This window comes from Artemia sp. Qi Xiang Cuo, chromosome 11, assembly GCF_049724085.1.
Source record: "Artemia sp. Qi Xiang Cuo chromosome 11, ASM4972408v1, whole genome shotgun sequence".
NCBI classification, from domain to species: Eukaryota; Metazoa; Arthropoda; class Branchiopoda; order Anostraca; family Artemiidae; genus Artemia; species Artemia sp. Qi Xiang Cuo.
In genome coordinates, this window is record NC_142804.1 from 7,655,652 (window position 1) to 7,675,881 (window position 20,230).

Below are 20,230 nucleotides of genomic sequence, written 5' to 3' on the forward strand. Positions count from 1 at the left end.
TGCGTACGTGCCTGCAAGAAACCAATAAAATTTTGTTAAAATAAACTTGAAAAGACATTTGTTAAAAAACTATGGATAAAGGAAAAAATTCTGATCGTATATTCAAACTCCAACTCCTTATATTCAAACTCAGCGAAAAAAGTTGAAATCGATGCACAAAAGAAACTTCCTTTTTAGCAAAAAAAAAAGTGTGTTTTCTACTGATGTCTCTAAAAAAGAATAGTTTTGTTTATCAAAAATCCAACCATAATTTCTTAAAAATCCTTATCTTACGGTAAAAGTCAGCCTAAAAAGTTTCGTTCAATACACAAAGATATGCTTTTTCAGGAAAACTGCTTCCAAATAACATCAATGAATAAAAAAATCGAAAAAATTACACTTACTTTTTAAATTAAAGTACTTTAAAACTATTTTAAAAGTACTTTTAAATTAAAAATCTGCTAGCAGTTGGGCGAAGAATCATACGTATGAAGCTTTGCATATAACTAAAGATGATTTTGTGTGCGCTTCAAACTGCTCAACTCGATTCTTGTAAGTCGGCTTTTCTAAGTGTAAAACCATCTTTCTCGCTTTCTTGCTATATCACTCTCTCTCTCTCATGCTCTTTCTCTCCCCCTACCACCCTCCCTTCCTCTCGCTCCTTCTTTCTTTCTCTCTTATCTTCTCTCTTTCTCTCTTCTCCCTTTTATTCTCTCTCTCTCTCTCTCTCTCTCTCTCTCTCTCTCTCTCTCTCTCTCTCTCTCTCTCTCTCTCTCTCTCTCTCTCTCTCTCCCTCTCTCCCTCTCTCTTGGCGCACTTATCCAGTTGTGAACTTTGGCGCTCAAATCGAGTTAAATATTGTTCATTTTGTAATTTCCCGCTGTTTTAGTGAAGTTTTGTGACTTTTCGTCACGTTGAAGTGACCTTGACAACTGAAAATAACAAACTATACTTTCAAAAACTTTGTACTTCTTTACCGATTTTAAGGAACTTTTTTCTCAATTAGCGCTGTATTTAGTGAGTTCTTAGTGAGTTAGTGAGTTATTTAGTGAGTTACTAATTGATTCACTACCCTTAAGCTCATTTTTTCCAGTTAAGAGTCAAATTGTTTTCTATTTAATTCAGGTCAAACTGATCGATACGTTTTGTTTTTGTTTTTTAAATCTTTTTAAATTTATTTAGATTAATATCTTTTATTGTTGTACTTCTGTACCGATTTTAAGGAACTTTTTTCTCAGGTTAGCGCTGTATTTAGTGAGTTCTTAGTGAGTTATTTAGTGAGTTCGCTGTATTTAGTGAGTTCTAGGTGCTTTATGGCAATATAGATGAAAAAGAATAATTAATTCAATCTTATTTTTGGTAATATCTATGATTTCATAATTCATAATAACATTATTTTTAGATTTAATATTAATTTTTTTTCTCCTTTTATACAGCTTTCATCCGACAGGCTTGGATGGCAGTATCAATTAGTTTATATAAAAGCACAGAGAAGCATTTGAAACTATTCAGATTTGCACATTTGATCAACTTTTAAAATGTGATATTGAATTTTGTGCTTCTTCTTTGAGGTTTTTTATCTTTTACTGTGTAGTGTTTCTTCTTTTCTTTTTACACTTATTATGATTTCTCTAATTCAGTATGTCTGCAGTTAGTCCTTATCTCCTCTTTTTTTGCAGTTGGCTTCATCAAGTTTGTTAAGACTTGGTCAAGAGATAGACAGAGAAGCGGTAAGGAATCGCGATGCCATCTACATTCTTCTTGATCTGGTAAATATTCGCCATTCGTTTGTTAGTAAACAATGCCGCAAAATCTATTATCTAGTTAAAATATACGATGGCAAGTAAACATATTTCCAACCATGTTGTCAGGGGGAGGGGGGTAGATCGCAAACATGAAAAAATAAATTTTTAGGCCGCAGTTTTCACTTGAAAAGGAGGTATCCTTCAGACGGATTTCGGAGGAAGTTCCTCTCCTTATTTCTGTATTAATCTTAAGGAAAAAACTGATAAGGGCCGAACAAATCAACATTCTAACATAAAGTTTATTACTAATTTTACTGAAGTTATATTATTTTAGTTACATTATAGCTATATTAAATTGTATGAAGTTATAGTAACACTGTTAATTATATTTCACATTGAATATGAAATGATTGCTAATTATATTTAAGAAAAGATTTGATTCAGGAATAATTCTACGAAGAAGTGATTTTGCAAAATCACTCGTTTATATCCCATTTTACGGGTAAATTTTATCTTGAATACCATCGTTTTTTCCCTGAAATACTGGCTAAAATAAGTAAATGTGGGATATTTGCGCAAATAAATGTGGAAAGATATGCGGGAAATGGTTTAATCGGAAATGCGGAATAGATGGCAATGAAACCAGCTCAATTGAAATCAGCTTGAAGTATGGATGCGGCTATGGCTAACACATAGCTTTGGGAAATTTAAGGAATGCCAATTGGCTGTTTAACAGCGTTTAAGATACAATAGAAATTGGTTGGAACATCAATATATGTAGGAAAGTGGCTATTGAATAGATGTGGTAAATCTGTGGTATGCCAATTGGTAATTTAACTGTGTTTAGGATGCAATGGAAATCGGCTAGAATATGAGCATCAGCGGGGAATTGGCGAATGTTGAAAAGTGATGGGATGAAAACCGGCGCTGTAACTGCGTTTTGGAGGCATGAAAATTGGCTGGAATATAAATATCAGCGATTTTCCGGTATCTCATTTTAAAAAAAAATTTAAAACAATTTATTTTCTCTGCTTGAAGAATTGCTCATAAAATTTGTTTTCTTTCGTCTTTTTTCTTTTGTTTACGCTTCTTGAAGGCTAAGAAAACCTTCCTTGCAAAAAAAGAAAGCAGTGACAAGAAGTGACAAATGTCTTTTCTTTTTATGGTTCTCAAAGGCTAAGAAAACCTTCTTTGTAGAAAAGAAAGAAAGCAATGTCAAAAAAATGACATGCCATTTTTCTTCTTATGCTTCTTGAAGGCTAAGAAAACCGTCCTTGCAAAAAAAAGAAAGCAATGACAACAAGTGACATTTTTCTTTTCTTTTTATGGTTCTCAAAGGCTAAGAAAGCCTTCTTTGTAAAAAAAAAGAAAGCCATGTCAAAAAAATGACAAATGCCATTTTTCTTCTTATGCTTCTTGAAGGCTAAGAAAACCGTCCTTGCAAAAAAAAGAAAGCGATGACAAGAAGTGACAAATGTCTTTTCTTTTTATGGTTCTCAAAGGCTAAGAAAGCCTTCTTTGTAAAAAAAAGAAAGCGATGTAAAAAAAAATGACAAATGCCATTTTTCTTCTTATGCTTCTTGAAGGCTAAGAAAACCGTCCTTGCAAAAAAAGAAAGCGATGACAAGAAGTGGCAAATGTCTTTTCTTTTTATGGTTCTCAAAGGCTTGGCTAAGAAAACCTCCTTTGTAAAAAAAAGAAAGCAATGTGAAAAAAAATGACAAATGTCATTTTTCTTTTTATGCTTCATGAAGGCTAAGAAAACCTTCCTTGCAAAAAAAGAAAGCAATCACAAGAAGTGACAAATGTCTTTTCTTTTTATGGTTCTCAAAGGCTAAGAAAACCTTCTTTGTAAAAAAAAAAGAAAGCAATGTCAAAAAAATGACATGTCATCTTTCTTCTTATGCTTCTTGAAGGCTAAAAAAAGCTTCTTTGTAAAAAAAAATAAAGCAATGGCATTTGTCAAAAAAAATGACAAATGCCATTTTTCTTCTTATGCTTCTTGAAGGCTAAGAAAACCGTCCTTGCAAAAAAAGAAAGCAATGACAAGCAGTGAGAAATGTCTTTTCTTTTTGTGGTTCTCAAAGGCTAAGAAAATATTCTTTGTAAAAAAAGAAAGCAACGTCAAAAAATGACAAATGCCATTTTTCTTCTTATGCTTCTTGAAGGCTAAGAAAACCGTCCTTGCAAAAAAAGAAAGCAATGACAACAAGTGACATTTTTATTTTCTTTTTATGGTTCTGAAAGGCTAAGAAAGCCTTCTTTGCAAAAAAAAAAAAGAAAAGAAATCGATGTCAAAAAAATGACATGCCATCTTTCTTCTTATGCTTCTTGAAGGCTAGGAAAACCATTCTTGCAAAAAAAGAAAGCGATGACAAGAAGTGACAAATGTCTTTTCTTTTTTTGCTTCTCGAAGGCTAAGAAAACCTTCTTTGTAAAAAAAAAAAAGAAAGCAATGTCAAAAAATGACAAATGCCATTTTTCTTCTTATGCTTCTTAAAGGCTAAGAAAACCGTCCTTGCAAAAAAAGAAAGCAATGACAGGAAGTGAGAAATGTCTTTTCTTTTTATGGTTCTCAAAGGCTAAGAAAACCTTCTTTGTAAAAAAAAGAAGAAAGCAATGTCAAAAAAATGACAAATGCCATTTTTCTTCTTATGCTTCTTGAAGGCTAAGAAAACCGTCCTTGCAAAAAAAGAAAGCAATGACAAGAAGTGAGAAATGTCTTTCTTTTTATGGTTCTCAAAGGCTAAGAAAACCTTCTTTGTAAAAAAAAGAAAGCAATGTAAAAAAAATGACATGCCATTTTCTTCTTATGCTTCTTGAAGGCTAAGAAAACCGTCCTGGCAAAAAAAAGAAAGCAATGACAAGAAGTGACAAATGCCTTTTCTTTTTATTGTTCTCAAAGGCTAAGAAAAGCTTCTTTGTAAAAAAAAAAAAAGAAAGCAATGTCAAGAAAATGACAAATGCCATTTTTCTTTCATGCTTCTTGAAGACTAACAAAACCTTATTTGCAAAAAAAAACGAAACCAAAAAAAATGGCAAATGTTATTCTTCTTTTTACGCTTCTTCAAGGCTAAGAAAACCTTCCTTTCAAAAAAAAAACGAAAGCAAAAAAATGGCAAATGTTATTTTTCTTTTTACGCTTCTTGAAGAAAACCTTCCTCGCAAAAAAGAAAACAAACGAAAAAAAACCTTTTAGCAGGCTGACAACTTGAAAGTTTTTTGTGATTTTGAGTTTGTCTTCTGTTGTATACCCTAGTCTATTTTGATTTTCAAAAGCTATGCTATTTGATTTTGTATAGCATCTCTTTCCTATCACTTACACGGGTTTATGTGCCTATTGAGTTGCTATTTGGTCTCTTTTTTCTATTACGACAAAATAAATAGATAGTATTTCTTCAAGGCCCTTAGTTGTGACAGAACGTATTTCCATGCGCTTTATTTTTAGCCCCAGTTACCCCAAATCAAATTGGATTACTTTACTGCTTGAGTATTAAGAGAGGGATTAACAAGATATCAATCTAGATAAGGAGAATTTTATTCCTTTTTTTCTTTGAACGACATCTTGGCAATTTTAAATCAGTTTTCTAAAGTACAAAAACGACGTTGAACAAATAAACGAGGAGAAATTTTTAGCGATTTAAAACCAGAAAATAATGCAAATATTTCGCAAGAACCTCTACTCAGCAGTCCTCAGTGCACAAAGAATAATATATAAATAATCTAATATATAATAATAAAATATATCTAATATATAATAATAATAATATAAATCTAATATTAGAATAATCTAATGTATAATAAAACACGCAAAGAGAAATAAAAGCCAAAGCAAATAAAGAATGAAAAGAGCTATTCAGTCGAACTAATAGCAAGAAGGTGATTGAAAAATAATCCTGTATGCAGAATAAAAAGAACAACATTCAATTTGGAACTTAAGGTAATTTAGATGAGTTAATCGCTTTCCATGTTTCAAGGTATTTGAATTTTCATTAGGGCATAAATTAATTGACATATATGGGTTTCTAGTATAAGGGCGAGAAATATCTGAAGAATCAGAATCAACGAAAGTGTTATAAATGGGGCTCAGGGAAAGGCCGTACCAAGGATTTTTTTGGAGGGGGTTTTACTGGGAAAAAAATTCGGGGGGGGGGGGCTTACACAAAAAAAAATCAAAAAAGCATACAAAATTTGTTTATATCCATTTTTGTTACGTTTTTACACGTCAGATAAAAATTTCGGGGGTTGGGGTCAACCCCCCCCCTCCTCTGGGTACGGCCTTGGCTCAGGGTGGTTTCCATAGAATTCATATAAAAGACAGTTTTCCTCCGAACGCTTTTCTTGACCAACTGGCGAGAAAAAAAACACTGGGCCAAAATATAGTCAAAAGTTTTACGACTATGGCGCAACTATATAGAAGATTTGCGTGTATATAACGTCTCTCCTGGTTGTTGTTGTTCTTCTTCTTATGATATTCTCTTTCAAATGTGAATTTATCTATGACCAGTTTCCAAAAAAAACCTGTCCATATTTACTTGATGTATTTTGAATGTTTTGCATTTTTTCTTTATTTTAAAGAAGAAATCATCCAAAATCAATTATCAGATAAATTACGTAGCCTCATTGACTTTTGAATAGTTTTTTCTCTTCCTTTTTTTATATTTTTTTGTGTTTTTTTGTATGATGTTCTCTTTTGAATGTGAATTTAACTACGATCAATTTTCAAAAAAAAAACTTATTCTTGTTTTTCATGTATTTTGAATGCTTTTCTTTTTCTTTTTAATTTAAAGGAGAATTGATTCATGACATATCAAAAAATATATTGCCTAGCCTTATTTTCTGTATGACTGAATATTTTTCCTCTTTCTTTTTCCAGATTGTCCAAGAGTCAAGTTATCTTACTATGGATCTACTGGAATCTTGCTTCCCATATGGATTGATTCGAAAGGCTTATCAAGTTGTACATAAGGCGGAGATCGTTCCCCTTAAATCCCCCTAGTCTTAGAAAGTATTTCACATTATTTTGCAAAAGTATTACTTAAGCTAGGCTCAGGGAAGAGTCAAATTTCGCTTCACTGGCGGGTTTTACGTCACCCCAGAATTCTGTTGAGGGGGAGAATCTTCACTTAACTGCTGTTGTGTACGAGTTCAAAAATTCGCTTCTCCGGCCGTTAATATTTTGTGTTGAAAATAATCGAGTTTCCTCTTTGTGTGAGTTATTTCTTATATTAAGACCAAAGAATTTCGCTTGTAAACGCTACTTGGCCGCCTTTGTCTGAAGAATTTTTGTAATAAGACAAAAGAATTTCGCTTTGAATAAGACATACCAACCGGAATTTACCGGTTGACCGCCTTTATTTGAGAAGAATTACTGTCTTCTATCATAACTTGTTTTCAATATTACGTTTTTTATTTATATTCGCATAAGGTGCAGAGCAAAGTTTGCACTTCAACAAAAGTTCTACATTAATCAAATAACATAATTAATTAAATAAATTAATTAATTTTAACTGTGCATATTCCACCAAGAGTAAATTGTGTATATTAGAGCAGTTATTCAATTCACCTCAATTAAGGTCCTTCTTAAAAAAAAAGGATTTTCGTCGAAGGATTTCCGTCTTCTTAGTTCTGCTTAGTTCCATTCTTAGGTATTTTATTCAAGTTCGGGTAAATTGCTGAGAAAAGCGGGAAATCCATGAAAGTCTTGCAATTAATTAAATATTAAGTGGTGTATATTTAATAAATTACGTTTACTATACTATTCATTCAATTCACCTTTACTAGCGTCCTTAAGTGATTTTCTGCTGCGTTAAATGAACTCGTTAAAGTGCTTGTTTCCCAAAGCTAGCCCTGTGAAATTCTGTCGCATTTCGGACGCAACAGAATTCCAGATGTGAGTGCAACCTAACCATCAAGAGTGTACATAGGGACATTAGTCGGCTGTCGTCGCGGTGACGAAATTCACCGTCTTCTGTGAGAACTTCGGTGCACTGCAGAAAAAAGAAGAGACTTCATGCCATTTGGCTGACTATTGCCATAATGGCCACTTGCCATTTGGCCGACTATTGCCATAATGGTCACTCGCCATTTGGCCGACTATTGCCATAATGGCCACTTGCCATTTGGCCGACTATTGCCATAATGGCCTCTTGCCATTTGGCCGACTATTGCCATAATGGCCGCTTGCCATTAGGCCGACTATTGCCATAATGGTCACTTGCCATTTGGCCGACTATTACTGCTGTCTATTTTTCTTGAAACTTATTGACACTTTTTAACCAAAGACAGACAGAGAGTTTACTTGTAAGAAAATATTGTGACTCAAATCTTCTCGTTCTCTTTACTGGCTAAAAATTTCGGAGCGCGGATCAGGTTTTGCGTTCTTTTTACTGCTAAGAGTTTGACACAACAACCAGATACAAAACGGGTGAAAAGGTTTTAATTCACAAAGTTTTGTGTGAATATATTTTGTCTCAAGTTCCGCGATCCCGATTTTTAAGGGCAAATTTTACTCTAGACTAAAATCATGCCATGTTATTTAAGCAACTTTTTAGAAAAACTCTTGCTGCAATTAATTGAAATATTGCAAGAGATAAACAAGAAAGATACCCATACCCCCCCCCCTTAGCAGGCAGCATTTTTTAGCAACAAAAATTACCGTCATCCACACATAAGGGGAAATATATACTGCTTTTGGGAAATATTTTGAATTTTTGAAACAAAAACCTTCAAGCAAGACAGTTTGTTAGATCAGCCATCAATAAGCATATTGACATTAGTTGGGCGAGCTTAAACCTCAATAGGTCTATTTCTAAAGCCTATGCTGAACATACTCAGCGTTATTTGGTGAAACCTTAGAACATAAATAAGCCAAGAGGAAACAATGAGCAGGGATCTAGATGGTCTATAACATACGCTCATGTTGAAAGAACACTTCCCCTGTTAGCTTCAAATATTCGTCTTCTTCTTGAAGATTAGACCCGGCACATGCCTTTTAGCGATAAATTCACGGAGAACCCGGGATTTTTTTCCTGTGGCATAATTCTGTGGGTTTTGCACTACATATGAAGAAAGCATTAATTTGATGTCCGAATCGTCACTTTGAAGTACACCGTACGACTGTGACATTTTTTTTGTATTTTACTTGACATTTTAAACGAATAAGTTACCAACAGATCAATCAGAGTACTTAAGCAATAGCTTTGTAAGACGCTGCACGATCTCTCGGGAGATATTATCCCTGGAAACCGTCTGGCGAACCTTTCAAGCAGGACGTTCAGCAGATACAATTTTATGGAAAAACTAGTAAACGATTAGAAACGGTTTTGTGGGTGTCGCGGTATGTGGAAGAACCACCAGAGGCGTCTACATTTGATGAATTAGATATGAGTGGCCGGTTCCCAGTTTTACTTCGGATGGTATCGTTGTCGACTCGCGCAGATCGCCTCACCTTCAGGATATTCCGGAGACGTTTATGAGAAGACATCTAGATCTCGGGTTTCTAGGGTTCTTAAGGGCCTGGTTTAGCAGCCATACATTAGTGCATTAAATGTTTGCCTCCAATGTAACTAGGTACATGTTCCATAGAGGATTCCTCGGATCGAGAAAAACAGCCTAGATCAAAGAAATACGAGCTTGGTTTTCCTCTTTGGCACTGCCATGTGTTTTTGTAGCAAAACGGTATGTCGGGGCTAAGGTAAAGGATGCAGCAACATCCTTAGAAGCTAGCTTTGAGACCCCCAAGTGTTTTAGGGGTCTGGCACCTTGAACTGTGTCATAAAATAAACACTTCACATTTGACGTTGTAGAGCTTGGATGTGGTTTATTAATTAAGACGTTATGAGACATCAATCAGCACGGAATATTGAGACATATTACACAGGTTAAAAAAAATAAAATGTAAGTTATTTCCAGTTTTCCTTCTGTTTACCGTTGTTCAGCCAAGGATAGGTTTAGCAACTTAAAGAAAAGGTTAGGACAAGTAAAGAGGCATATGTCCGCGCCCCCTAGAAGTTGCAATAATTACAGGAGTGAAGAGACAAAAAAATATGGATAGAAGAGCCCAAGTGTCGTTGGTGCCCCCCTCCCCCCCCCCCCAAGAAAAAAATTATGTATTAATCCCCGAGTCAAGACAATCATGTTACGAATATTCCTGCCAGGTATTTAGATAATGGAAAACGAACAAATGATTTATTTTGGATATAAGCTGAAATTCCTGAAAATATTAAAAAAAAACTTAGATATCGGAAAATGGATTAGGCCAATCGATCTGGGGAAAGAAGATGGTACAAGTCCAGTTTTTCCATAAAAATATCAGGCAACGCCTTTTGAAAAGCTAAAATGACAACTTATGTTGGGAGTTCTAACAGAAGATGGTGATTTTTTTCAAGCGAAGGGTTGTTATGTGAAATCCAGTTAAATGTTTCTTATTGAAAGCAAAATCCCTATCTAAAGTGGAGTACCAATATTGTGATTTTACCGCTGCTTTAAAAAAGGTTGTAATTAACATTTTAATTCAACTTCCGGTTGTATCCGGCCGTCAGGATGTTGTAATTAACATTTTCGATTCAACTTCCGGTTGTATCCGGCCGTCAGGATGTTGTAATTAACATGTTTAATTCGACTTTCGGTTGTTTCCGCGCGTACACAACTGTCTTTAAAATACCAAGGACTTTGAATTAAAATACTTTTTGCCACTTGGATCCGTTGTAAGTCTTTCGTACATGAAAACGGCCGAGACGTTTCAAAATTATCAAGCTATTAGAGCAGTATTATACTTTCGTGAACATTGCCACATTGGACCATGAGAACTAAATAAGCAAAGGTGATCAATTAAATTTAATTAAACAAAATAAGCAAAACTAATCAATGAAATTAGACAATTCTTTTCGTCTGTCAACAGCTAGATCCTATTTTCAATATCCTTGGTACCGCTGAAAGAGCAGTAAACAGATGGCGTTGTAAGATATTTATTTGAACTAGTGTAAAAGTTTAGAAAATCTTATTTGCCGAAAACGTATTCCGCATCAAACAATAGGTATCGTCTTTTAGTAAACAAATTACCAAAATTTCCCGAAAATCATTAACCTTAGCTATTGCAACTCACTTGGTGCCAATTTTTGCATACTTTGAGGACGATTTACATTCTGACTTAGCTTTTTACAATTTTTGCACTATTTAGCAAATAAGACTATTTTACTGCCCTGTTAATGAAACTTAAATCCTAAGCATTCTCGCTAGAAAATCAATTATGTAGTTCACTTTTTAAATGCTTAGAGAAAAAACACTGTTTCTGTAAGCAATTACACATTTGCGCTTTTTATCTAACTGTCGGGAATTGATTATTCAATATAATATTTGTCCCTCAAACAGCGCGAATAATTTTTTAACCTTGGATAAAGAGTGAGGCGCTGGTTTGCAGTGAACTACATCTGGTTCGATTGGGACAGCGAGACAAAAATATTGTTAGGCTTTTGCTCATAGCCCTTGACTGAGAATTATGCAATCCTCTCCCCTTGGCATTTTTATTTCATCTACATTAAGTCAACTGAATCGCCTGAAATCAAAAGACAGGGAGCATACAGAACAAAGGAAGTAAAACGTACCTTGAATTGACTTGTAAGCCTTAAACAAAAAATCTTTTTCCAACCACTATTCGTAATTCTTTCATCGAGAAATTAGGCAAAGCCGAACCATGAATTTTTTAAAATACTCTATCAAACAGTTCGTGGTAACGAACTGTAAATAAGGCGCGACCCGGCTCAATAGTAACCGAAACTCTAAAAAACGAAATTTTGATAGCAATAGATACATCAAAAGAATCAAATTTTTATGCTGATTTCAAATATATATATTTGATCAAGTTAAGTCCTACAAATCAAAAGTTAAGCGCCTGCGAAAATTAGCTTTATTATTAAAAAAGGGGGCCAACAGCGCATAAAAGTCATAGAATTTTAATGAAAGTCACAATATCAGATACGCTGAATCTGTTCATCGTATCAGAAAAACCCTACAGTAAAGGTTTCAAGCTCCTATCTGCCAAAATATGGAATTTTGTATTTTTTTGCCAGAAGAAAGATCACGGATGCGAGGTTATTATTTTTTTTTTTTTTTTTCAGGAGTGATCAGGAGTGTTTACCCAATGTTTACATATAGTATTAGTTATTGGGAAGTATATAGTCGTTTTCAGGAGGGATTTTTCTGGTAGTGGGGGGAGGAGGGTCGGGAGTTATGCGAGAGGATCTTTCCATGGGGGAAGGGGCATTGCTATGAAGGGGGTTCCAGATTTACCAGCATTATTTAAAAAAAAATGATCAGAAATTAAATAGAAAAAACAAGTTTTTTCAACTGAAAGTAAGGAGCAACATCAAAGCTTAAAACGAACAGAAATAATTATGTGTATGATTGGGTTCGTCCCCTAGTCAATACCTCGCTCTTTAAGCCAAAGATTTCTTAGTACTTTCATAAGAGCTATTTATTCTAATTAACGGCCTTTGTGATTAAGGGGTCATTTTCAAAGAATTGGAATAAAATTCGAACTTTAGAGTAAAGAGCGAGGTATTGACTAGGGGGCGAACCTCCTAATATACTTATTAAAAATATATGAATATAGAAGTTCGTTACGTAAGCTAATTCGTAAGTTACGTATATTTATTACTAATAAAAACGTTCGTAAATAAAATTAAACAAGTTTCGAGAAAGCCATTTAACCAGATAAAAGTAAAATTAATATGCAAATTTGTTTTAATTATTCATGTACGGTGAGCCAAAATCAAAACCTGCACTAATTCAAAAACGTTCAAAAATTAAATAAAAAAACACCTTTGTTAAACTGAAAGTAAGGAGCGACGTTAAAACTTAAAACGAACAGAAATTATTCCGTATATGAAAGGGGCTGCCCCCTCCTCAACGCCTCGCTCTTTCCGCTAAAGTTACTTTCTCACAACGCTGTTTTTTTAAAACAATAAAAAACTTTAGCGCAGAGAGCGAAGCATTCAGGGGGGGACAGCCCCTTTCATATACGGAATAATTTCTGTTCGTTTAATGTTGCTCCTTACTTTCAGTTAAAAAAATTGCTTGTTTTTTTAATCTAGATAGAGTATTAATATTGCGTTTTCACCAATGCATAAACAAAAGGTTAATTTTAATTCAATTTTATGAACCAATGCATAAAATTGAAGCGAACCGAATATTCGTCTTATTTAGACATTTTTACATTGGGTGCATAACGTTCAATCTAGCTTTCGAAGCGAAATGTAATCCCTGTCACAATCTAGATTTTGGAACTAGATTAGTGCAAGTCTTTAGTGCACACAACTTGGATTATTGATGCTAATGTATGTCCCCATTTGAACTCTTTTTCAACTATAAGAGAAGTCATCTAGTTGTTTAGTTATCAAAGAGATTTATTATTAGCGAGTATTTCATATCCAATACGCTTGTATTTAATTCATTTTTAGGTTTCTGCTTTTTTTCTTATTTCCTCCTGTTTACTATATATTTTATTTTTCTAAATGTTTATTACATATTCTTTTGCTTATTAAATATTCTTTTGTATTCTTCCGTTTTTTCCTAGAACAATAAATCCAAAACAACTAAACTCTACCAATTTATTTTGAGGCCGAACATTCATATATTTATTTTGACAGATGGCAGAAAAAATAACCTAGCAAGTAAGCCGTAATACAAAAAAAAAAAAAAATCATACAAAAAACGAACACGCCTAAAACATTCTTACAAATGACATTAGAAGTTATTCACTCCCCTTCTCCTGCCACAAAAATACCCTGACCCGTCTAGGGTTGTATCAAACACTTCACTGAGATCACAGTCAACGTTATAGAACTCGTATTCATTACATTCATTCCGTCAGTAAAAAGCCAATCACACCGTCATCGTTAAGGGCCAATTATTATGCGCACTTCTCTGCCAAAAAAGGAATACGATGAGAAGCCACTTAGTAAGTGGAATAAAACACTAGAACACCTCCTAGGTACCAAATTCTTTTTTTATAATTAACCCTATCACCGTTAATAGCCGCAGTTCAGTCTACAGCCCAGTATGACTTTGAATGCAGCCCACCAAAAATTTCCAGCTTGCGGAATTACTAGTTTTTACGATGGTAAACGTTCTAATCAATTGCCTATTGCGCGTACTATTATTATAATGGGAATCAGTATTATTTAATGCTTGGAAAACCCATCCGTAGAGTGCCCCTTCGAAGTGGTCCAAACACCCCTGCCCCAAAAGAAAATAGTGGACTATTAATGCATTTTCTGTTTTTCCACCATCCCCTAACCCTCTCTAAAGAGCACCTGACCCCAAGCCCCACATATTAGTTCAGTCATGAAATTATTGATGCGTTGTCAAGCCAAGAATACAGTAAAATTTATCACTGCTCTATATTATGGAAACCACAATTACTAATAAAATAAATCTTCGAATGGCAAGTGCCGAACGAAATCCGTTTGTTAAATTGCCTTTTTGTCGCTTGTTCCATCAGTAACAGTAAATGAATTATTGAAAGAGACGACAGAATTCCTGTCTGCAGCATTCATTTTTTGGAAACGAAATTCCAGTGTCCAAAAAACGAGTCCTCATGGATGCCCACTTGCTCATCGCCCTTGTGTCACTTGGAACACTTACAAACGAGTAGCTTTTTTGTGATGAGCTTGCATTCGATTATGCTGTCTTTTCAAAAAAAAAAAATTGACAAAGGGACAAAAACAGGAGACCAATCAAGGAACAGCAGAACAGGGCTGAGTTTGGTCAACCCAGGGCATTCGTTAATTATGCATTGCATGGAAAAGACTAAATGACCAACGGTTTGCAAAACCAGGTTGAAACCCAAAGGCATTCAATTAACATTCAAGCTATCAAGATTAATTATCTGCAAGGTGCCTTACACTCCTATTTGAAGATTTAATCAAATGTTCGTAATTGTACATGCGCTGGTAGTTCATACCAAGTCTTTAGTCTCATTATGTATTAAATTGTCAATTTTATATTATAAACGATATATTATATTGTTTTTATATTATTGTCCTCCTCCTCCCCCTCCCCACAAAAAAGCTTATGTTTGTCCCTAATATTATATATTACATGGTTTCTGAATAAAAAACAGGAATACACCCAACGAGTATTAATGGGGATAGGGTTTATTTATTTTGCGTTAAGATTATCTCAAAAATAAATAGCTAAAATTCAGGAAAAAAACAAATATTTCGAAGCTTATTTACAATAAATTAGCTAACGTCAAGACGTAGCTGTCGGCAGACTACAGACAATCAAAACTTCACTATCAATCCTTTGCTGTGTAGAAAAAAACTATATAGGAATCTGACCATATCATTTTCTATCTTAACTAGCTCGAATTAGCCAATCAGAAAAATTTTGTTAAAAAGGGTCTGACATTAGCTAAATCTCATTGTTAATGAGTCTTGACACAAAATGTGATACCAAGGAAAGCTAAAAATCACATTCATTCATTCGTTCACACCACTTGACCCCGAGTTCAAGAAAGTCAAGACCTTGGCACTTGCTATTGACATCGCTTCAGTGGACACGGAATGTATAATCCCGCCCACAATTAGGCCAGGCACAATATTCAAAAAGACAAAAATAAAAGTCAATCACAGTTCTAGTCTTGAGTAAGTAGTACAAGTTATTCACCAACATTCAAATCATTGTACTCACGTTAAAAAAAAGGCAGCATTCACACTGGCGAACAATAAAAAAAGAAGGAAAGAATATATCACTTCCACAACGATAGTAATTTGCTAAATAGAAGAAGAATAAAAGAACAAGGCAGAAACAAACACGCCGCAGTTATTCAGATCACATTCTTGCTTCCCTTGCAGACTACCAATCGGTTAACTTCTGAAATGAAATGCAAACATTCAGCTAGTGACAATAATAACTTTCATTCAATAGCCATTCACCCCCTAGCCCCTTTCAAAATCAAAACTTAATAATTATCGAATTGAGAAGTTAAATGATAAAAAGAGAAACGTTTTTCAGTTTGCAATTTTGGGGCCAGATCAATGCAGAAGCCGCCTTTTTTTGGAGGGGCAGATAATTGAATCAATGCACTTAGACTGATACTCATCCTTAGACATAGTATAGATACTTGGCATATACTTAGGTCTCTCATTGGCAAATGAGATTCACCAACCGTGGAAAATTAGGGGAAAGGTTAATTATGAATGTGGAATATATTAGGAAAATAAAAATTATAACGAAGGCGGACTTTAGACGAGTGAATTCAAGACAAAACACATATCAGTGAGATTATGTCATTAGTAGATGGTGATTTTTTTTTTATTATAATTGTTTTTCTACCTTACCAGGTCTGAGCTGCGTGTGTTAGTTTAAGAGGCGATGATGGACATTCAATATGATGGACAAAATTCGTTGATTTTTGAATTAAAATAAAGTTGCCATCAAGCCATTGGCCAATTGGAGACAAAGACCAAGACAGATAGTCTGAGTGAGAGGCAAAGCGCATAAGCTTTTTTCAGGATTGTATACAAATGATGTCATTTTTACTTGTTGATAAATAGTCTATCATAGTTATTTTTCCTTTCAAAACTTTCTTTCAAAATTTTTCCTTCCTTTGAAAATGATGCCATTTTCACTTGTTGATACATAGTCTATCATAGTTATTTTTCCTTTCAAAAATGATGTCATTTTCGTAGATAGATAGTCTATAGTGAGTCTATCATAGTTATTTTTCCTTTCAAAACTCTCTTATTCACAAAAGCTTAAATGATATTTCAAATTTTTTTCCTGCAAATTTGACAACATTATTAAGAGTAATAGTAATTTCTTCTTAAAATTTCACTGGCCTAAAGTTTCAGTTATTGTTATTGGTTTTCGTTATTATTTTTTCTGATTGGTTACTTTTTACTTTTAGTTATTTATTCTTGTATTTCGTTTACTTTTTATTTACTATTTTTTCGTTAACTATTTTTTTCCTATTTGGTAAATAGACTGTACTGACATGCTGCGATTTCTAAGCATGCTCACTAAGAATTGAATTCATAGTGTTTTTACTGGTATATAAACAAAAAGCAGTTTTACCCTAACTTAGAAGGATTTTGATTAACAGCCTTTAAGGACAAGATTTCATCTTTTCAAGCCTCAAAAATTTTGACCATCGATGAAGTTAGTATTTATAAAATTAGACTCAGAATGCAAAAATAAAATAAGAAATATACAAAATACATAAAATCTAAACATTTCACAATTACGGGACAGAGACAAGGACCCGAAAACTATGGCCCACAAACATGCAGCTATCCCCATCTTCTTCTCTGAAATACGGACAAAATTAAAATTGATGAATAATATCAATAGTCTTGAGATATATATATATATATATATATATATATATATATATATATATATATATATATATATATATATATATATATATATATATATATATATATATATATATATATATATATATATATATATATATATATATATATATATATATATATATATATATATATATATATATATATATATATATATATATATATATATATATATATATATATATATATATATATATATATATATATATATATATATATATATACTATGATACATATATATATACATCATACATATATATATATATATATATATATATATATATATATATATATATATATATATATATATATATATATATATATATATATATATATATATATATATATATATATATATATGATATATATATATATATATATATATAAAATTTCTATCGTGAAAACGAGAATGTACTAAAATAAGATTAATATTGATCGCCGTAATCACTTTGTGTCAGAAAAAGACAAAATCGAATTTTTAAAGGGGTATGACGCTAAATGAACAGGGGGGTAACACTAAGTTTATTCTAGTTTTTGATGGCCGATATACCGAAAATGGGTCTCCCGGGTTTCTCAATCTAGAATTGAATTTTCTACAACCATATGGGTTTCTAGGGTACACTCACTGTGCAATCGTGTTGCTCCTTCTCCCCTTAATCCATAGTTTAGGAAAAACATTTTATTGACAGCACCAAATAAATAACGTTAAAGAAGACAATTCTTTATAGAAGGTAAAATTTTAAATTAGGAAGAAGTGCTTACTTCATAAAGAACGTTTATTTAATTCAAACTCGCAAAAAAGCCGTATTGTCGCGTTTCTCTGCTCGTTTCGATCAAACGACTCGGGATTTAGGCTCACGCACCCTTATTTAACAAAATCACGTCCTCAGTTTTTAAGGTTTCGCTCGCCACGGTTTTTATTTGCTATATATTTATATTTTTCATACATCTATAGCCTAATTTACATTTTCATACTTCCAAAATGATTTCATACTAATTTTCACGTTCCTATATGTGTTACCGTGAATGTCCACAAATTGGTAAATGTCGACATTCACCAGTGAATGTCCGAAATACCTTTTTTCCTCCTTGGATTTAGTCACCGTTGCCAGTCAATTTTTTCAATTTAATGCAAGGTTTGGATGATGGTAGGTTACGTTTAGATTCGATTAGGTTTGGTTGGACGAGGTTAGGTTGGTTTAGGTTAGCTTAAGTTAAGTTTTTTACCCCATTTCTGATATTTAAAACCAAATTTTATATATATATATATATATATATATATATATATATATATATATATATATATATATATATATATATATATATATATTAAAGATTGTCCATTTCGGCCAATCCTCTAGGGCCAAATGCAAAGGGGGTCATCCCCGAAGGGAGGATGGCTTTAGAGAAAAGTGGAGCTTGTTAGAAGGGTGTAAAGAGGGAGAATAGATGGGATAGTGGAGGAACTGCGTAAATTCATGGGCCTCAGGCGGCTAAGTGCTGTAGTGAGATGTTACTATTAGCAGTAAGCCACCTGAGGCCAGCGCAACGAAAGCTACTTCTCAAAGCTTAAGTCTTTCAAAATTATATATTACTATTATGACTGCAAAGACTATAATGTAATGACTGCTATTTTGTTTGTGAGTATTTATACACTCTCCGCATTACCTTTTGTCCAATTACTAGGCTTTGACTTTTTTGCTTTAACTCAGATAAAAAATTATCTCGTTAAGAACTAGATTCATTTTACTGCTGATCTCTAAGAGCGGCTAATGTTGCACTGTTTATTGTACCGGCGATAATAATTAATTCTCAGTCACCTGCAAGATATTATCGACTTTATGAAGAAATGCGATGCCGATGGAGAACAGCTCCCCTGTTTCGTCATCAAAAGGCAAACAGAAGTTCCTGTTATCTCTGCAACAGCGTTTACACAGGTTAGAGCCAAGCTTACGAGCCTTGAGCAAGCGATTTCCCTAGTTTCTGCCAAGATTGATTCGTACAATCTGAAATTTCCTCAAATACCTGTGATTAGCCAACCTGCTGCGTGTGATACGCATACTACAATTTTGATCTCCGATCCCCTGCCTGAGCATGGTGACCCGCTAAAGCGTAAATCCGTAATAGACTGAATTTCTGGTCATCAGCTGGTGTCCAGAGTGCGAGCGACTAAAAAGCGGTGGACAGTGAATATTGAGAAATCTGCAGCTGAAGATTTTTGCAAATCAGCAAAGGAAGCTCTACCTGGTTCTAGTGTGAAAATTTTATCTAAAAAGTAAATTAGTGTTATTCGAGAAGTCCCGTCCGATGTTAACCTTGATATACTACAAAACCAGTTCGGCATACTCGGGTCTAGTCAATTTGGTACAATCTAATCGGTTAAGCTTGAATTTGTAGACGCGATTACTAAGGGGTCATTTCTGCGAAACAGTGTGAAGATTGGTTATGAAAACTTCCGTGTTTATGAGTTCAAGCAATTGCCAAAGTGTTGCTTCAAGTGTCGTTCCCCTGGGCACTTGAAAAGTGCATGTACTAGTAGCACTCCCAAGTGCGCTCGTTGTGCTGGGCCGCAATTATCTACGAATTGTGATCGTTATACAGAATCTCCGAAATGTGCCAATTGTGCAGGATCTCATCCTTCTTACAGCCTACGATGCCCTGTGATTAAGAAGATCACTGATGAGGTCTATTCTCAAAAATGAATCCGGACATAAGTATAGTCTCATTTAATATTAATGGAACAGAGGCAAGGACTTTTTTATTGATGATCTGCATGTTAATTACGACGTTGTTTGTCTCCAAGAACATTTACTGACCGCCTTTAGCGAAAATTTTCTGAGACGAAGCAGTGATCACGTTGTTTTTGTGCGTCCAGCTAAAATTAAGCGTGGCCGCCCTCCTGGCGGCTTAGCTTGTGTTTTTAAGAAAAATATTTCTGGTGCGAGTCCTGTGCTTTTCCAATCAGATGACACTTTTCTTGCGGTGCGTCTTGGTAATATTGTATTAATTAATGTGTATCTGCCATATAATGATCGTTCCATTCGTTCACTTCAGAATTTCTCTTGTGCTTGTAATAGTCTTAAAACTTTAATTCAGAAGATGTCGGATAACAGGTTGCATTTT

At 33.9% G+C, this 20,230-nt stretch overlaps 2 protein-coding genes across 7 annotated transcripts in view; one reads left to right on the forward strand and one right to left on the reverse strand.

Moving 5' to 3' along the window:
- Hem (Nck associated protein 1 Hem) overlaps positions 1-7,482 on the forward strand; it is a 74,631-nt gene extending 67,149 nt beyond the window's left edge. For all 4 annotated transcript variants that reach the window (XM_089096247.1, XM_089096245.1, XM_089096244.1 and 1 more), the window contains exons 10-11: positions 1,659-1,748; positions 6,601-7,482. In XM_089096247.1, coding sequence (XP_088952373.1) covers positions 1,659-1,748; positions 6,601-6,723 — 213 coding nt within the window. In that variant the 3' untranslated portion in view covers positions 6,724-7,482. The remainder of the gene's footprint in view (positions 1-1,658; positions 1,749-6,600) is intronic.
- Positions 1-20,230, reverse strand: part of Fs(2)Ket (Importin subunit beta Fs(2)Ket) — an 81,151-nt gene that overhangs the window by 1,620 nt on the left and 59,301 nt on the right. For 2 of the 3 annotated variants that reach the window (XM_089096251.1, XM_089096250.1), the window contains one exon: positions 14,416-15,602. The exons of the other annotated variant lie outside the window; for it this stretch is intronic. In XM_089096251.1, coding sequence (XP_088952377.1) covers position 15,602 — 1 coding nt within the window. In that variant the 3' untranslated portion in view covers positions 14,416-15,601. Of the gene's footprint in view, positions 1-14,415; positions 15,603-20,230 lie in introns of those variants that run through there. 3 annotated transcript variants of the gene reach the window in all.